Source organism: Tursiops truncatus, chromosome 3 (genome assembly GCF_011762595.2).
Source record: "Tursiops truncatus isolate mTurTru1 chromosome 3, mTurTru1.mat.Y, whole genome shotgun sequence".
Lineage (NCBI taxonomy): Eukaryota > Metazoa > Chordata > Mammalia > Artiodactyla > Delphinidae > Tursiops > Tursiops truncatus.
Window position 1 is genome coordinate 161,408,294 of NC_047036.1, and position 16,067 is coordinate 161,424,360.

General features: G+C 40.4%; 1 protein-coding gene across 1 annotated transcript; it reads left to right on the forward strand.

Moving 5' to 3' along the window:
- The first annotated feature begins 1,061 nt into the window (after window positions 1-1,061).
- On the forward strand, window positions 1,062-15,679 carry LOC109547097 (uncharacterized). The gene is given in 5 exon segments (XM_073801966.1): window positions 1,062-1,259; window positions 11,958-12,082; window positions 13,012-13,079; window positions 13,679-14,014; window positions 14,017-15,679. Coding segments are annotated over 5 exon segments (1,020 nt in total). The 3' UTR covers window positions 14,310-15,679.
- Window positions 15,680-16,067: the final 388 nt, after the last annotated feature.

Sequence of the window (16,067 nt, forward strand, 5' to 3'; positions counted from 1 at the left end):
CTCAAGCATCCATCAATGGTTGAATGGATCAAAGAAATGAGGCACATACACACATCAGAGTGTTGTTAGGCTTTTAAAAGAAAGCAAATCTGACACCTGCTGCAACATGGATGAACCTTGAGGACATTATGCTAATTGTAATCAGCCTGTCAAAAAAGTTGAAACAGTATGATTCCACTTGTATGAGTTACCTGGCATAGTCAAATTCATAAAGACATAAAGTAGAATGGCTTTTGGCCAGGGGCTGGGTGACAGGGAGAATGAGGAGTTGTTGTCTAGTGGGTATGGAGTTGTGGTTTTGGAAGACGAAAATAGTTCCGGAGGTTGGTTTCACAATGTTAATGTATTTCACAATGTTTACCCATATACTTTAAAAATAATGACAATGTAAATTTTTATTGCATGTATATTACCACAATCAAAAGTAGCCCAGACCAGATAAAAGTTCGGTTTAAAATCAAATGTACCCGCACTTCCCTGGTGGTCCAATGGTTAAGAATCCACCTTCCAATGCAGAGGACGCGGGTTCCATCCCTGGTCCGGGAACTAAGATCCCACATGCCGCGTGGCAACTGAGCCTGCATGCCATAGCTAGAGAGCCCGTGCTTCAACTACAGAGCCCAGACGCTCTGGAGCCCCCGCACCACAACTAGAGAGAAGCCCGCACGCTGCAACACAGAGCCCACGCAGCTGCAATGAAAGAGCCCACATGCCACAACGGAAGATCCCGCATGCGGCAATTAAGACCCCAGGCAGCCAAATAAATAAATTAAAAAAAAAATCAAATGTGCCAGATGGAGACAGGCTCTCCCCACAGGCCACAGAGAATTCTGCAGAGCAAAGCTTTCTCCAAGGGGTGCAGCATACGTCTATCCAATCATGGGCGCCGGTGGGCCAGGTGAGTGGTGCTACACAGCTTCCCGACTTGGTTTTATCCACTCGCTTTGGCCCACCCCAGGGTCGACTCTTCTGTGCCCTTTACCGTTGCTAGTTCCTTTGCCACAGTCTCTGTCGCGCTGTGATCTGCACTGGTCGTTAGGAGGGACCCAGGAAACCTAGAAATGGTGAGTGTGCTGCCCCTTGGCGTGCGGAGACGGAGAGGAGAGGCTGGTTGGAACCGGCCGTGGCAGGACCCGGGCCTCCCCGCGGTCAACTCCCGAGTCTGCGGATCGAGTCCACCCCTGCGGCGCCGCTCAGACCTCATTCCCTCCGGCTCGCAGCGTGGGGGCGGGGCCGGTAGCGGGGCCTCCGCGCATCCTGTGGGTTCCCAGCCTCTCCTTTTTGACACAGGGGGACCACTTTCCTCCTGAGTTTTCCAACTGTTTGGGAAGCAAGATTTCAAATCCACGATGCTGTCCCCCCAGAGTAGCTGGCAACAAATGCCTAAATTTCCAGATCGCTCCCCGCATTCCCAAAACACTCTTCCCCACACTGACTCACAACAGCATTACCAACTGTCCATTTTCGGGGTTCATTTCAAAGAGGTCCAGTATTTTAACTGTATATCCTTTAACACTGAGCCATGGTTGGCTTTTTTTTTTTTTTTTTTTTTTTTTTTTTTTGTCTGTGGGTATTTTACGTGAGAGGAAAGCAGAGAATAACCACCTGGAATTTGTTGTATGAAATCTTTTCTCCAAATTTATTTTCTAGGGACAAACATCCTATGGGAAATACTTTGATGAGGTTCTTCTTTGGAACTTTCCTGGGCGAACTGTCCTGTAAGAACTACCCCCTCTGAGTTTGTCACCTTGAAAAGATTTATTCACTTATTTAAGTCTCTCTTTCAATAGAGGTGAAATGTATCTAATTTATAGAGCTTGAAAGACAATGTAAGAGATTTTCGAAGAGGCAAGAAAGAGGTGAATTTAAGCCAAAAGAAAATATCCCAGGATTACATTCCATTTGTTAAGAATTGTGGTTTCACTAAAGTGGGAAGGGGGAGAGTCTTTGCCTCCACTGCCCCACCTTTACCCTCCCCTTAAACCCTCTGCCTTTTGAAAGCAGATCATTTTCACTGAGATGTTGGACACTACAGGTGTCTGTCCCTGGGCCAGCAGGGACCTCTGAAGCCTTCTTCATGGCCTGGCTTTTTTTTTTTCATCCTGTAGTTTTTCTAATGGATATTCAGGATTTTTGTAATCTCATAGCTATCCAAGCTCCACTTGTAAATTTTAAGAACTTTAATTGAAAGTTAAATTGAAGTTGCTGTTTGTAGACACTTAACACCCATGAAACCCCAGACATCATGACAAATCCTTGAGTGTTGTCTTAGGAAAATGATGTTGGTCATCACAGCTTCAGCATCTCTTGTTTTTTGATGCTCATCTCCCCCTGCTGATCTCAGAGTTTCCTGGCTTTGCCTTCCCCCCCCCCCTCACCCCTTTGCTGTCCGGTGTAGCGATTTGGTGAGAGAAATTTCTGCCTACTCCTCCACCCCTATCCCCACCCCCTACACTACATATGAGTTTCAGGTTTTAATATTGCAATAAAAGCGCTTTATGCTTTCTTTTCTCAAAAAAGGAAAGGATTGTGGTTTCACTTTTTTCTTCCCCTGAGAATGGGTAGTAAGTTTCTGAGGTGCGTACTTTATTTTTGGATGATTTCAATAGGAACTCCAGGACTTAGACTTGAAAATCAGAAGTGTTCAAGTGTGGTTAATTATTTACAAAACAGTGTATTACCATGAAAATGATAATTAACTGACATCTTCTTTTACAAATAAATAGATATTTGGAGTTTTCTGGTTGAACTAGTAAACGTGCCTTATGATTTTCTTCCTTCCTTTCTGCAAAAATACTGGGTTTGAATGATTTTGCTGAATTGTTCAAACACTGGGTTTGTGTCGTTTAAAATGTAAAAGTAGGTCCCAAACAACTCCAGTGGGGTGTAGAGGACTGTGGTCAGCGACCCAAGTTAATGCCTCCTTAAGTCTGCAAAGGGAAGTACTTGAAGGTCCAGTTGGTTCTTCTTGGGGAGCCTACCTCCTACCTGGTCGCACCCACCATGGAAGGAGTGAAACTACAGAGCCCTGGAAATCTGGGAAAGCAAGTGCACATGGGGGCGAGGGGGTTGTAGTTGTGGTTTCCTTAGACCTAGACATTTTTAGACATTATTTTTTTGAGTGTCGCATCCATAATGTCGGTGCATTCAGTGTAATTTGTGCACAGGGTAGTCTGTGGAGGTTGGTGTTCTGTCTCCTTGTCAAAGTGTTTAGGAATTTGGGAGTTCATTTGGGTTGGAACCTGCTGAGAAATCCTCACTTGTGAGAATGGAAGCCTGGGGGAGGAAGGGCTTGCATACCGCCAGGCAAGAGAAGAGTATGTACTGCTGCCAGTTTTATTTTTGGGTCCCTACCCTTCTTCACCAGGGACAGACTCACTTCTAGGGGTTCTATCTCAGTCAGGAGTGTCTGGACCACAATTTTAAGAACATGTTTAACTTTCTGAATGTGGGTTTTTGTTTTGAACTGTAGGGAAGTGGTGTGCTTATCTCAGCTGATTCAAATATTTGCTTTCTTTCCTTTGGATTCCTTTATCTATTGAATATTGTGTTCCTGTAATTCTTCTTTTCCTTAGTAGAAAAATAACCCCTCTGCATCCACACAGTTTGCACTACTTTTTGCATCTTGTATTACTACAGTACATTTGTTACAATTACTGAACCCATATTCGTGTGTTAAAGTCCACAGTTTACATTACTCTTGACTATTTGTGTTATATGCTCTCTGGGGTTGCAAACGTTTAATGACATATATCCATCATTTCTGTAGTATATAGAGTAGTTTCATTTACGTCAAATCCCTTAAGCTCCACCTGTTGGTTCATCCGTTCCTCCCTCCAACCCCCAAGTCCTTATCAACCAAAGATCTTTTTACTAGCTTGTAATTTTGTCTTTTTCAGAATGTCTTACATTTGAAATCATACAGTATATAGCCTTGTCAGATTGTCTTCCTTCACTTCCTTCACACAATATGCTTTTGTGTTTCCTCCATGTGTTTTCATGGCTTGATACCTCATTTCTTTTTTTTTTAACTGAACAATATTTTATCGTATGGATATGCCACTGATTGTTTATCCATTCGACTCTTGAAGAATATCTTGCTTACCTCTAACTCTTGCAATTATGAATATAAAGTACATACAAACATTCATATGCAGGTTTTTTGTGAATATAAGGTTTCAGCTCATTTAGGTCAATACCAAGGTGTGATTGCTGGATCTTACTATATAAGAGTATTATTAGTTTTGACATAAAATTCCTAAATTCAAACGTAGGCATACCAAATTCTGTTCCCACCAGCAGTGAATGAGAATTACCTGCAGCTTCACGTCTTGGCTGTATCTGGTGTTCTGAGTCTTTTCATTTTAGCCATGTATAAGTGTGTAGGGACATCTCTTTCTCTCTCTTTTTTGGTAATTCTCCAAGAACATATGTTGAGCATGTTTTCATACTGCTTATTTCCCATTTGTGTATTTTCTTTAGTGAGGTGTCTGTTCTGATCTTTAGCCCATTTTTAACTGGGTTGTTGGTATTTTTACTGTTGAGTTTGAGTTCTTTGTATATTTTGGATACCAGTCATTTATCAGATATTTACAAAGATTTTAGCCTTGTCTGTGACCTGTCTTAACACTTTCCCAGGACACAAGTTTTTCATATTAAAGAAGTATAACTTTTTTTCTTTGTGGACTTTTTGTTTTTTTGGTGTTGTATCTGAAAAGTCATCACTACAGACAAGGTCACCTAGATTTTCTCTTATGTTATATCTAGGATTTTTTACTTTTGCATTTCACATTTAGATCTCTGATCTATTTTGAGTTAATTTTTGTGAAAAGCTTGTGTTTACCTTCCTTTTGTATGTACATATGTGTGTGTGTGTGTGCTTTGTATGTGGCTATCTGTTATTTCCATAACTATTTTTTTAAGTTTTCTTGTGTCCGTTGAATTGCCTTTACTTCTTTGTCAAAGATCAGTTGAATACATTTTTTGTGTGTTTACAGGAAAGCAATTGATATTTATATTCTGCAGCCTTGCTGTACACTTTTATTAATTCCCAGAGTCTGTTTGTTGTGGATGCTATCAGATGTTTTACATAGAAAATCATGTCATATAGAACAAAGACAGTCTTATTTCTTGCTTACCAGTCTATGTACCTTTTATTTTCTTTTCATGTCTTACTGCATTGGCCAGAGCTTCCAGTACAATGTTGGATAGATGCTTCCTTGCCCTGTTCTTATATTCCCCGTGAAGCATCCAGTTTCTTACCATTAAGTACAATATTAACTACAAGTGTTGTGTAGATTTTTTTTTTAAGAACAGAGAATTCCCTTCTATTATTAGTTTATTATCATAGTGGATGTTAGATTGTATCAAATCTTTTTTCATTTTTTATTTCCCTCTCCTTTCATTTTTGATATTAATAATTTCTGTCTTCCCTCTTTGCCTGGTAATCTTGACTAGATGTTTATCAATTTTATTAAATTAATCTTTCAAAGAACCAGCTTTTGGTTTTGTTAATTTTCTCTATTGCTTTCCCATAATTACACTGATTCCTCTTTTAACTTTAAATGTTTCTTTTCTTCTGCTTACTCCCATTTTAATTTGCTGTTATTTTTATTGCTTCCTCAGTTAGATGCTTACGTTATTGAATATAGATCTTTGGATTTTTCTAGTGTAGCCTAGAAACTTCTCGTGTAGCCTAGAAACTTGATAGCCTAAACTTCCCTCTTTACATTAGTTATGCTGCATCCCACAGCCTTTAATAAGGTGTATTTTCATTTCCTTTAGTCACAAAATAGTCTCTCTTGAGACTTCTTCTGTGATTCCACGTATTATTAGAATTCTGTTATTGAATTGCCATGTATATTAGGGGTTTCCGGCTATCTTCCTGTCATTTATCTCTAGAATATGTCAATGTGGACTGAGAGCATATTTCATATGGTTTCTTTTCTTTCAGTTTATTAAGGTGTGTTCTGTGTTACAAAATGTAGTCTGTCTTGGTGAACGTTCCATGTGAACTTATAAAGAATGTATATTCTGCTGTTATTGCCTTAAGTATTCCATAGATCACAGTTAAATCTAGTTGTTTTATTGTGCTGATCAGTTTAACTGTCCTGATTTTCTCCTGTTGGAAATTATAATTTATGGTAAGGGGGCATTGAAGTCTTCCACTATAGTAGTGGATTCATCTGTTTCTCCTTGCATTCTATCAGCTCCTTTCTCCTTGCATTCTAATGCCCCTCTGTTGTTATGCATGTACACATGAAGGATTGCTATGCCTTCATGGAGAATGGGCCCCTTTGTCTTTATGTAATGCCCTCTTCATCTGTGAGTTTTCCTTGGTCTGAAATCTGCATTGCCTGAAATTCATACGCCTACACCAGCTTTCCTTCATTAGTGTTGGCGTGGGACATTTTTCTCCATTCCTTTACCTTTCATCTGAGTCTTTATATATTTAAAGTGGGTTGCTTGGGCTTCCCTGGTGGCGCAGTGGTTAAGAATCCCCCTGCCAATAAAGAGGACACGGGTTCGAGCCCTGGTCCAGGAAGATCCCACATGCTGCAGAGCAATTAAGCCCGTGCACCACAACTACTGAGCCTGCGCTCTAGAGCCTGTGAGCCACAACTACTAAGCCCACATGCCACAATTACTGAAGCCTGCGCACCTAGAGCCCACACACTGCAAGGAAGAGTGGCCCCTGCTCACCACAACTAGAGAAAGCCCGCACACAGCAATGAAGACCCAATGCAGCCAAAAATAAAAAATTAATAAATTAATAAATAAATAAAATTAAGTGGGTTTCTTTTTTTTTAATATTTATTTGGCTGCGCCTGGTCTTAGTTACGGCACATGGGATCTTCATTGCAGCATGCGGGATCTTTAGTTGTGGGATGTGGGGTCTTTAGTTGCAACATGTGAGAGTTTTTAATTGCAGCATGCCAAATCTTTTAGTTGCAGCATGTGGAACCTTTAGTTGTGGCCTGCAAACTCTTAGTTGCAGCATGTTGGATCTAGTTCCCTGACCAGGGATCGAACCCGGACCCCCTGCATTGTGAGCATGGAGTCTTAGTCACTGGACCATGAGGGAAATCCCTAAAGTGGGTTTCTTATAGGCAACATATAACTGTGATTTTTTATATCTGATATTACTGCATCTGTCTTTCAACTGTATTGAGAGCATTGATGATTAAAGTTGTTGATCAGGTCAGATGAATATTAACCACACCTGTTACTGTTTTCTCTTTCTTGCCCTTGTTTTTGTTTGTTTGTTCATTTAATTTTTATTTATTTTTGGCTGTGTTGGGTCTTCTGCACACGGGCTTTCTCTAGTTGTGGCGAGTAGGGGCTACTCTTCGTTGCGGTGCACAGGCTCCTCATTGCAGTGGCTTCTCTTGTTGTGGAGCACCGGCTTTAGGCATGCAGGCTTCAGTAGTTTTGGCACACAGGCTCAGCAGTTGTGGCCTGCAGGCTCTAGAGCACAGGCTTAGTTGCTCCATGGCATGTGGGATCTTCCCGGACCAGGGCTCAAACCCGTGTCCCCTGCATTGGCAGGTGGATTCTTAACCACTGCGCTACCAGGGAAGTCCCTGTTTTTTGTTTCTGTCTTCCACCTTTTTCCTGCCTTCTCTGGCTTTAATTGAGCAATTTACATGATTCATTTTTTTTATCTGCTCTTAACATATCAATAACACATTTTTTAAAAATATTTTTTGTGGTTGCCTTTGAGTTTGCAGTGTACATTTACAACTAAGCCACATTCTCTGTCAAGTATAGGCATACCTCATTTTACTGTGCTTTGCTTTATTACACTTTGCAGATATTGCATTTGTAGCAACTCTGGCAGGCAAGCTATTGGCACCATTTTTCTAACAGCATTATCTTTTTCTTTTTCTTTTTTTTTATTTTTGGCTGTGTTGGGTCTTCGTTTCTGTGCGAGGGATTTCTCTAGTTGTGGCAAGCAGGGGCCACTCTTCATCGCAGTGCACGGGCCTCTCACTATCGCGGCCTCTCTTGTTGTGGAGCACAGGCTCCAGACGCACGGGCTCAGTAGTTGTGGCTCATGGGCATAGTTGCTCCGCAGCATGTGGGATCTTCCCAGACCAGGGCTCGAACCCATGTCCCCTGCATTAGCAGGCAGATTCTCAACCACTGCGCCACCAGGGAAGCCCTAACACCATTATATTTTAATTAAGGTATGTTCATTTTTTCTAGGCATAATGTTATTGCAACTTAACAGATTACAGTATAGTTTTTCATTTGTTCGTTTGTTTGGCTACACCACGCAGCTTGTGGGATCTTAGTTACCCGACTAGGGATTAAACCTGGGCCCTTGGCAGTGAAAGCACCAAGTCCTAACTACTGGACAACAGGGAATTCCCTACAGTATAGTGTTTATATAACTTTTATATGCACTGGGAAACCAAAAAATTCATGTTAATGACTTCACTGCAATATTCATTTTACCACGGTGGTCTGGAACCACGCCCAAAATAACTTCAAGGTGTGTCTGTACCATTATACCATTTCACTGGTTGTACAGGTAGCTCATACCACATTGTTCCCAATTCCCCCTCTCCTGTCCCTTGTCATATTGCTGTCATTTATTTCACTTATCTATAAGCTTATTATTACCAAATACATTGTTGCTAATATTATTTTAAACAAAGTACCATCTGTTACATTAATGACAGTAAACCTCAAAGATACTTTACCATCCTTTATTCCTTTTATAATCCTCCACTGTTGTCATTTACATTTTTTCTGATGAATTTTTGAACATTCATTCAAAGTAGGTGTACTAATGACAAATTCCCTCAATTTTTGTCTCAGAAGGTCCTTATTTTTCTTTTAAAAATATTTATTTACTTGGCTGCGTCGGTTCTTATTTGCGGCACATGGGATCTTCATTGCAGCATACAGGATCTTTAGTTGCGGCATGCAGGATCTTTAGTTGCAGCATACAAACTCTTAGTTGCAGCATGTGGGATCTAGTTCCCTGACCAGGGATTGAACCCAAACCCCCTGCATTGGGAGCATGGAGTCTTAGCCACTGGACCACCAGGGAAGTCCCCCTTATTTCTTCTTTATTTTTGAAGAATGATTTTGCTTGACACAATTCTACGAGAGTGGGCTTCCCTGGTGGTGCAGTGGTTGAGAATCCACCTGCCAATGCAGCGGACATGGGTTTGAGCCCTGGTCCAGGAAGATCCCACATGCCATGGAACAACTAAGCCAGTGTGCCACAGCTACTGAGCCTGCGCTCTAGAGCCTGCGAGCCACAGCTACTGAGTCTGCGTGCCACAACTACTGAAGCCCATGCACCTAGAGCTGTGCTCCGCAACAAGAGAAGCCACCACAATGAGAAGCCCGCGCACCGCAACGAAGAGTAGCCCCCGCTTGCCGGAACTAGAGAAAGCCCGCGCACAGCAATGAAGACCCAACAGGGCCAGAAATTAATTAATTAATTTTTAAAAGTTCTAGGAGAGTGTTTTTTTTAATTTCAAAACTTTAAATATTTTGTGCCATTCTGTTCTTGTTTGCACAACGTCTGAAAAGAAGTCTGATTAATTAAAATTTTTGTTTCTCTGAACCTAAGAAGTGTTTTCCCCTCTGGCTTCTTTCAATACATCCTTTTTGTCTTTGATTTTTCACTAGTTTGAATATGATATATAGTCGTCCCTTGGTGCCCTTGAGGGATTGGTTCCAGAATCTGCCACGGATACTGAAATCCATGAATGCTCAAGTCCCATAGTTGGCCTTCCGTATTCATGGGATGCACATCCATAAGTATGGAGGGCTGACTGTATATTTATTGAAAAAATATACATATAGGTGGACCCATACAGTTCATACCCATGTTGTTCAAGGGTCTACTGTACTTGGGTGTGCACTTCTGATGTTTTCATATTTAGTGTTTCTGTATCTACAGTTTGCAGTCTGTCATTAGTTTTAGGAAATTTTGGTGGTGTTGTTTTTTTCTGGGTTAATTAATTAATTAATTAATTAATTTTTTGGCTGCGTTGGGTCTTTGTTGCTGAGTTCGAGCTTTCTCTAGTTGCGGGGAGTGGGGGCTACTCTTCGTTGCAGTGCACGGACTTCTCATTGTGGTGGCTTCTCTTGTGGAGCACGGGCTCTAGGCCCCCGGGCTTCAGTAGTTATGGCACGCAGTCTCAGTAGTTGTGGTTCACGGGCTCTAGAGCACAGGCTCAGTAGTTGTGGCACACTGGCTTAGTTGTTCCATTGCATGTGGGATCTTCCCGGACCAGGGCTCAAACCCATGTCCCCTGCACTGGCAGGCAGTTTCTTAACCACTGCACCAACAGGGAAGTCCAAAATTTTGGTGTTTATTAATTCACTTATTTTTTCTGTTTCTTTCCGTTTTTTCCTTCAGGTATTAGCATTATGTGTATTTTAAGCATTCTGTTCAAGAACATTATCCTGGGGTTCATGGATGTTGTATTCTGTCTTTTTTGGGGTTTTTTTTTTGTCTTTGTATTAGATTGTGGCCTAGTAAATAAATAGACTTTTTTGTCAGTATAGGCTTTATTAGGAACAATATTTGGGCACATTTCAAAATTCCATCTTCCTTTTCTCTTTCCCAATTTTGGAGACACTGGCTTGCCCTTTGACCTCAATGCACACATGGATCTAAGAAGGGTTGTTCATTTCAAGGTCTTTCATTTTCTTCTAGTGAGACCGAGAATGACATATTCTAAGTTCCCTAAATTCCAGACTGGAAGTTAGCAGGGCACCATCAATATTGGCTGGTTGGGAATAGCTTCTTCCTGAAATTGGAGGATGGAGATTTTATATTCTTTTGGAGGAAAGCACTGCTGACATTTTTACATATTTTATAATCGTGGGCTAATTTACAATCAAGCCATTGTGGACTTCAGTGAACTTGCAATCTACAGCTCTTAACCTGTTCCTCAAGTGCAACAAGGACCAGGGTGCACCATTCAGGATTGACTGGAAAGAGACCTTTTGGTACATCATCTCATTAGCTGTTCTAAAAAATGCCTGGAAGCAGCCCCGAGGCACATGAGTTTAGGGATTCTTTCATTCTAAGTTGTCATGCCTCTTCCTCATGTCTGAGCTCTAAGTTTCAAATAATGTTTTAACCTATCAAATCAGGGGAAAAAGTGAAGAATTGTGTCTGTGACAAATATTACACAAGTTAAAAGCAACACTTCCGCACAGGAATATTTACATTCAGGCAGCTGTTTCTGATTACTTCTAATGGCCTGGATGACTTTAGGACAGTGTGACCAGCCGGGCTTTTTTACAAGTTTGATTTCTACAGGCCTCCTGGACTCACATGTTGGGTCATGGGACTAGAAGAAAAAGCTTCCAGTTCTTCACTGTGTTTTTATTTATTGAAACCTCATGCAGATTTGACCCTTTGCCTAATGGAGTGCTGTGAATGGTGGGGTGGTAAGGAAGAAGATGAAAGAATCTTTCTCACAAGGAATTAGTGGTCTTAAAGTGATAATATTTGTTTCATTCCTATAGCATTTCCCAACCATTTCCCAACATGCTGCGCACCATGCTGTTAGAGAGAAATGAGATGTTAGAGAGAAAAAATGTGATCACAGTAAAAATGTGTAAATAATTTGCATGTGCTCATGATGCCATTAAACTCTAAAAAGGAGTGGGACTTCCCTATTGGTCCAGTGGTTAGGACCCTGTGCTTCCACTGCAGGTGGCCTGGGTTTGATCCCTGGTCGGGGAACCAAGATCCTGCATGCTGCACAGCATGGCGGGAAAAAAAAACCCAAAAAACTTATGAAGGAGTAAGTGTGGACAGAGAGTAAGATTTTGATGATCATAGTTAGATAAAAGTCATAGATAAATGTTTGGAGAAGACAGACTCACACATAACCCTCCTATAGATGGAGTATAGATGTCTAGTGCTGTCAGTGTCATGCATCTGACTGTACATTTATTTGGGATATTTTTAGGACTCAGTAGCTTTTGAGGATGTGGCTGTGAACTTCACCCTGAAAGAGTGGGCTTTACTGGATCCTTCACAGAAGAAACTACAGAGATGTGATGCTGGAAATCTTCTGGAACCTGGCCTCAATAGGTAAGGATGACAACATTCCTTCACTTTGTCAGTTTGAGAATGAGTTTTCTTGCCCACCGACGTTGTTCCAAGATGTGGAACGTGGAAAAGGAAGAATGTTGGTAAGTAAACTAGACATGGTCACAGCTCTAGGCATGGACCTAGACTCTAATAGTTTTTCTGTAACTTCTAATACTTTGGAATTATTTTTCTGGGTCTACATTTTAGGGAAAACATGGGAAGATCATGTCATTGAAGATGAGTACAAAAACCAGGAGAGAAAACTAAGCTGAGTTGCACTCACAATGAGAAGCAGTATCTCATGTGAGCATCCTAGTACGTTATGATATTTTTTAAAAAAGTAAACACAGAAACTAACACACGATTGTAAAGCAATTATACTCCAATAAAGATGTTAAATAAATAAATAAATAGAAGCAAACAACAAATAATCCCTGCTTTAAATGTATTTATTAGAAATTTTTCAAAAACAAAAACAAAAGAAAGAAAAAATTTCCCCAAAATACTGTCTGAAATGTGACATAGTCATTGAGTGTTTGCAAAATATTTCTCTTGGAAACAGTATTAGTAAACCCTACCTATGAATGTTACCGTTTAAATAGTCTCAAGGGTGAAGTTCTCTTGCAGAGCATTCAGTATATTCAATTTCAAACAATTCAGGCAAGGGAGAAACTCTACACTATCCCTATAAATCATAATAAATATAATAAGTATAAAATCATTAATAAAGAAATAATTAACAGTGTGCTTCTCATTATTTACAGAAGTCATATGGTTGAGGCACTCTGTGAAAATAAAGAGGGTAGTCCATGTGGAGAAAACTTCAGCCTTATTCCAAATCTCAGTCTGAACAAGAAAACTACTGGAGTAAAACCACATGAATGTGGTGCATGTGAAAAAATCTTTACATGTCATTCATCCCTTAATAGACATATGAGGTGGCACACTGAACACAAACCATATGAGTATCAGAAATATGGAGAGAAGACATATAAATGTAAGGCATGTGGGAAAGCCTTTAGTTATCTGCAGTGTTTTAAAAAACATGAAAAATCACAATGGAGAGAAAACGTATAAATGTAAAGACTGTGGGAAAGCTTTTACTATGTGTCTCAAAACCCTTCGAAGATACATGATAACGCATACTGGAGATGCTCCTTATAAATGTAAGGAATGTTGGAAAGCCCTCAGTTGTTCCAGTTACACTTTTTTTTTTTTTTTTTTTTTTTTTTTTTTTTGTGCGGTATGCGGGTCCCTCACTGCTGTGGCCTCTCCCGCTGCGGAGCACAGGCTCCGGACGCGCAGGCTCAGCGGCCATGGCTCACAGGCCCAGCCACTCCGCAGCACGTGGGATCCTCCCGGGCCGAGGCATGAACCCGTGTCCCCTGCATCGGCAGGCGGACTCTCAACCACTGCGCCACCAGGGAAGCCCTCCAGTTACACTTTGAGTGCATGAAAGAACTCACACTGAAGAGAAATCCTATCATTGTAAACACTCTGGAAGAGCTTATAGATATCAAACACATGACAGAACTGGCACAGTAGAGCAGTTCTATGAATGTAAGCAATGTAGTAAGGCTTATATTTCCCTTTGAGGTTTAAAAATACATGAAAGAAATCATACTGGAGAGAAACCCTACAAATATAACGAATGTGGTAAAGCTTTCAATTCTCATCTAGGTTTCAAAATACATGAAAGAAATCACAGTGGCGAGAAACCATATGAATGTAAAAAATGTACCAAAGCATTCAGCTGCCCCAGTTCTCTTCAAAGACATGGAAGAATTCATACTGGAGAGAAACCCTATCAATGTAAGGCATGTGGGAAAGCCTACAGATACCAGAGTTCCTTACATACACACAAGAGGACTCACAAAGGAGAGAAACCCTATGAATGTAAGCAGTGTGGGAAAGCCTTTCTCTTTCTAGCTTCTGAGCACACATGATCATTCACAGTGGAGATGGACCTTATAAATGTAAGGAATGTGAGAAAACATTCTTTTCTCCCAGTTCATTTCAAATACATGAAAGGAGACACACTGGAGGGAAACCCTATGAATGTAAAATATGTGGTAAAGGCTTCAGTTGTTCCAGTTATGTGCAAGTACATGAAAGAATTCATACTGGAGAGAAACCCTTTACTTTATTTATTTATTTTTTAAAACATTTTTATTCTTTTATTTTTGACTGCATTGGGTCTTTGTTACTGCACGTGGGCTTTCTCTAGTTGTGGCGAGCGAGGGCTACTCTTCGTTGCAGTGCACGGGTTTCTCATTGCAGTGGCTTCTCTTGTTGCAGAGCATGGGCTCTAGGTGTGTGGGCTTCAGTAGTTGTGGCTCGTGGGCTCTAGAGTGCAGGTTCAGTAGCTGTGTCACACAGGCTTAGTTGCTCCGCAGCAGGTGGGATCTTCCTGGACCAAGGCTCAAACCCGTGTCCCCTGCATTGGCAGGTGGATTCTTAACCACTGTGCCAACAGGGAAGTCCTGAAAGAAACCCTTTAAATGTGATAAATGTGGGAAAGCCTTCATTTATCACACAAACTTTCAAAGACATATGAGACTTCACACCGGAGAGAAACCATACAGATGTGAAGAATGTGGGAAAGACTAGTGGTCCCAGTTCATCCCAAAGGCATGAAAGGAGTCACTGGATACTCTTGAATGTAAACAACGTGGGAAAGACTTCATTTGACCCCATCCCTACATGTTAAAACTCTCATGGAAAAGAAAAAAAAATGTGGGTAACATTAGAAAACTTGCTGGAAATTAATCTATGTATAAAGCATAAGAAAAATTTCAATATGAAAGAATTATAAAAATTTAAATATGTTTGCTAAGCCTCTTTCTTAAAGGACATCATTGGACTGTGGATTTTTACCAATTATTGTTTTTATTATTTTATTTTTATTGAAGTATAGTTGCTGTACAATATTATACGTTACAGGCATACAATATAGTTATTCACAATTCTTAAAGGTTATACTTCATTTGTAGTTACTATAAAATATTGACTGTATTCCTTGTTTGTACCATATATCCTTGTAGCTTATTTTATACCTGCCTACCAATTACTTTTAGAAATGGTGATTGAGGTGAGGTAATTCTGTGAGTTGCCTTTCAATAGTAATACATAAGATTAATAGGTAGTTCTTTTTTGTTAAATGAGTTAATGATATTTTCTCTTTGTATTTTGAAGCCTCTTGAACTGATGGGTAAATTGAAGTGTATTTCCAATATGCAGTTAGGTTTAATTTTTTAATAACATTTTATTTGTTCTGTGTTAAGTGGCCACTGAAAAATGACAGTGTGGTATTTGTTGGGATTTTCCTACTGGCCTTGTGAAAGTTCCTTGATGTCTCTAGTTTATTAGGTATAGTCTACCTTTCTTACTGAAAAACTCCTTTTTTAGGGTGACAGGTATAAGAGTCTTTTTCCATTTTCCATACTAGTAAACAGTTGAATAAATATTTATGTATGCCTCATTTATGAAAGAATATAGTTTCCTGTGAATTATTATTTTCATATTTGGGCCTTTGCTTTATATCTTTCCTTCTGACTATAATTTGGTGAATAGACTTTGAATTAAGAAGAGTAGCCTGTGGGAATTCCCTGGTGCTCCAGTGGTTAGGACTCGGCACTTTCACTGAGTGAACCCAGGCATGGTCCTGGGTTCAATCCCTGGTCAGGGAACTAAGATCCCACAAGCCATGCAGCATGGCAAAGAAAAAAAAAGAAGAGGGCCTGTGATGGGACAAAGAATCTGGAGTTGGAGATATCCAGAGTAATTTAAGGAACTAGATTTTCCAGAATCCATCCTCTTAATGGTTCCTTGTCAGAATTTCCCAATAGCCTTACCTATGTGAGATTTGAAAGGCAGAAGCAAAGAAGGCATTACTCAGACTTTGTAGCCAGCAGAGGGAGAGCAGATACATAGGAGCTTTGAGAAAGCAATCTTCTAGCCCATTTTCCAGATTCTTTTTCCTTCC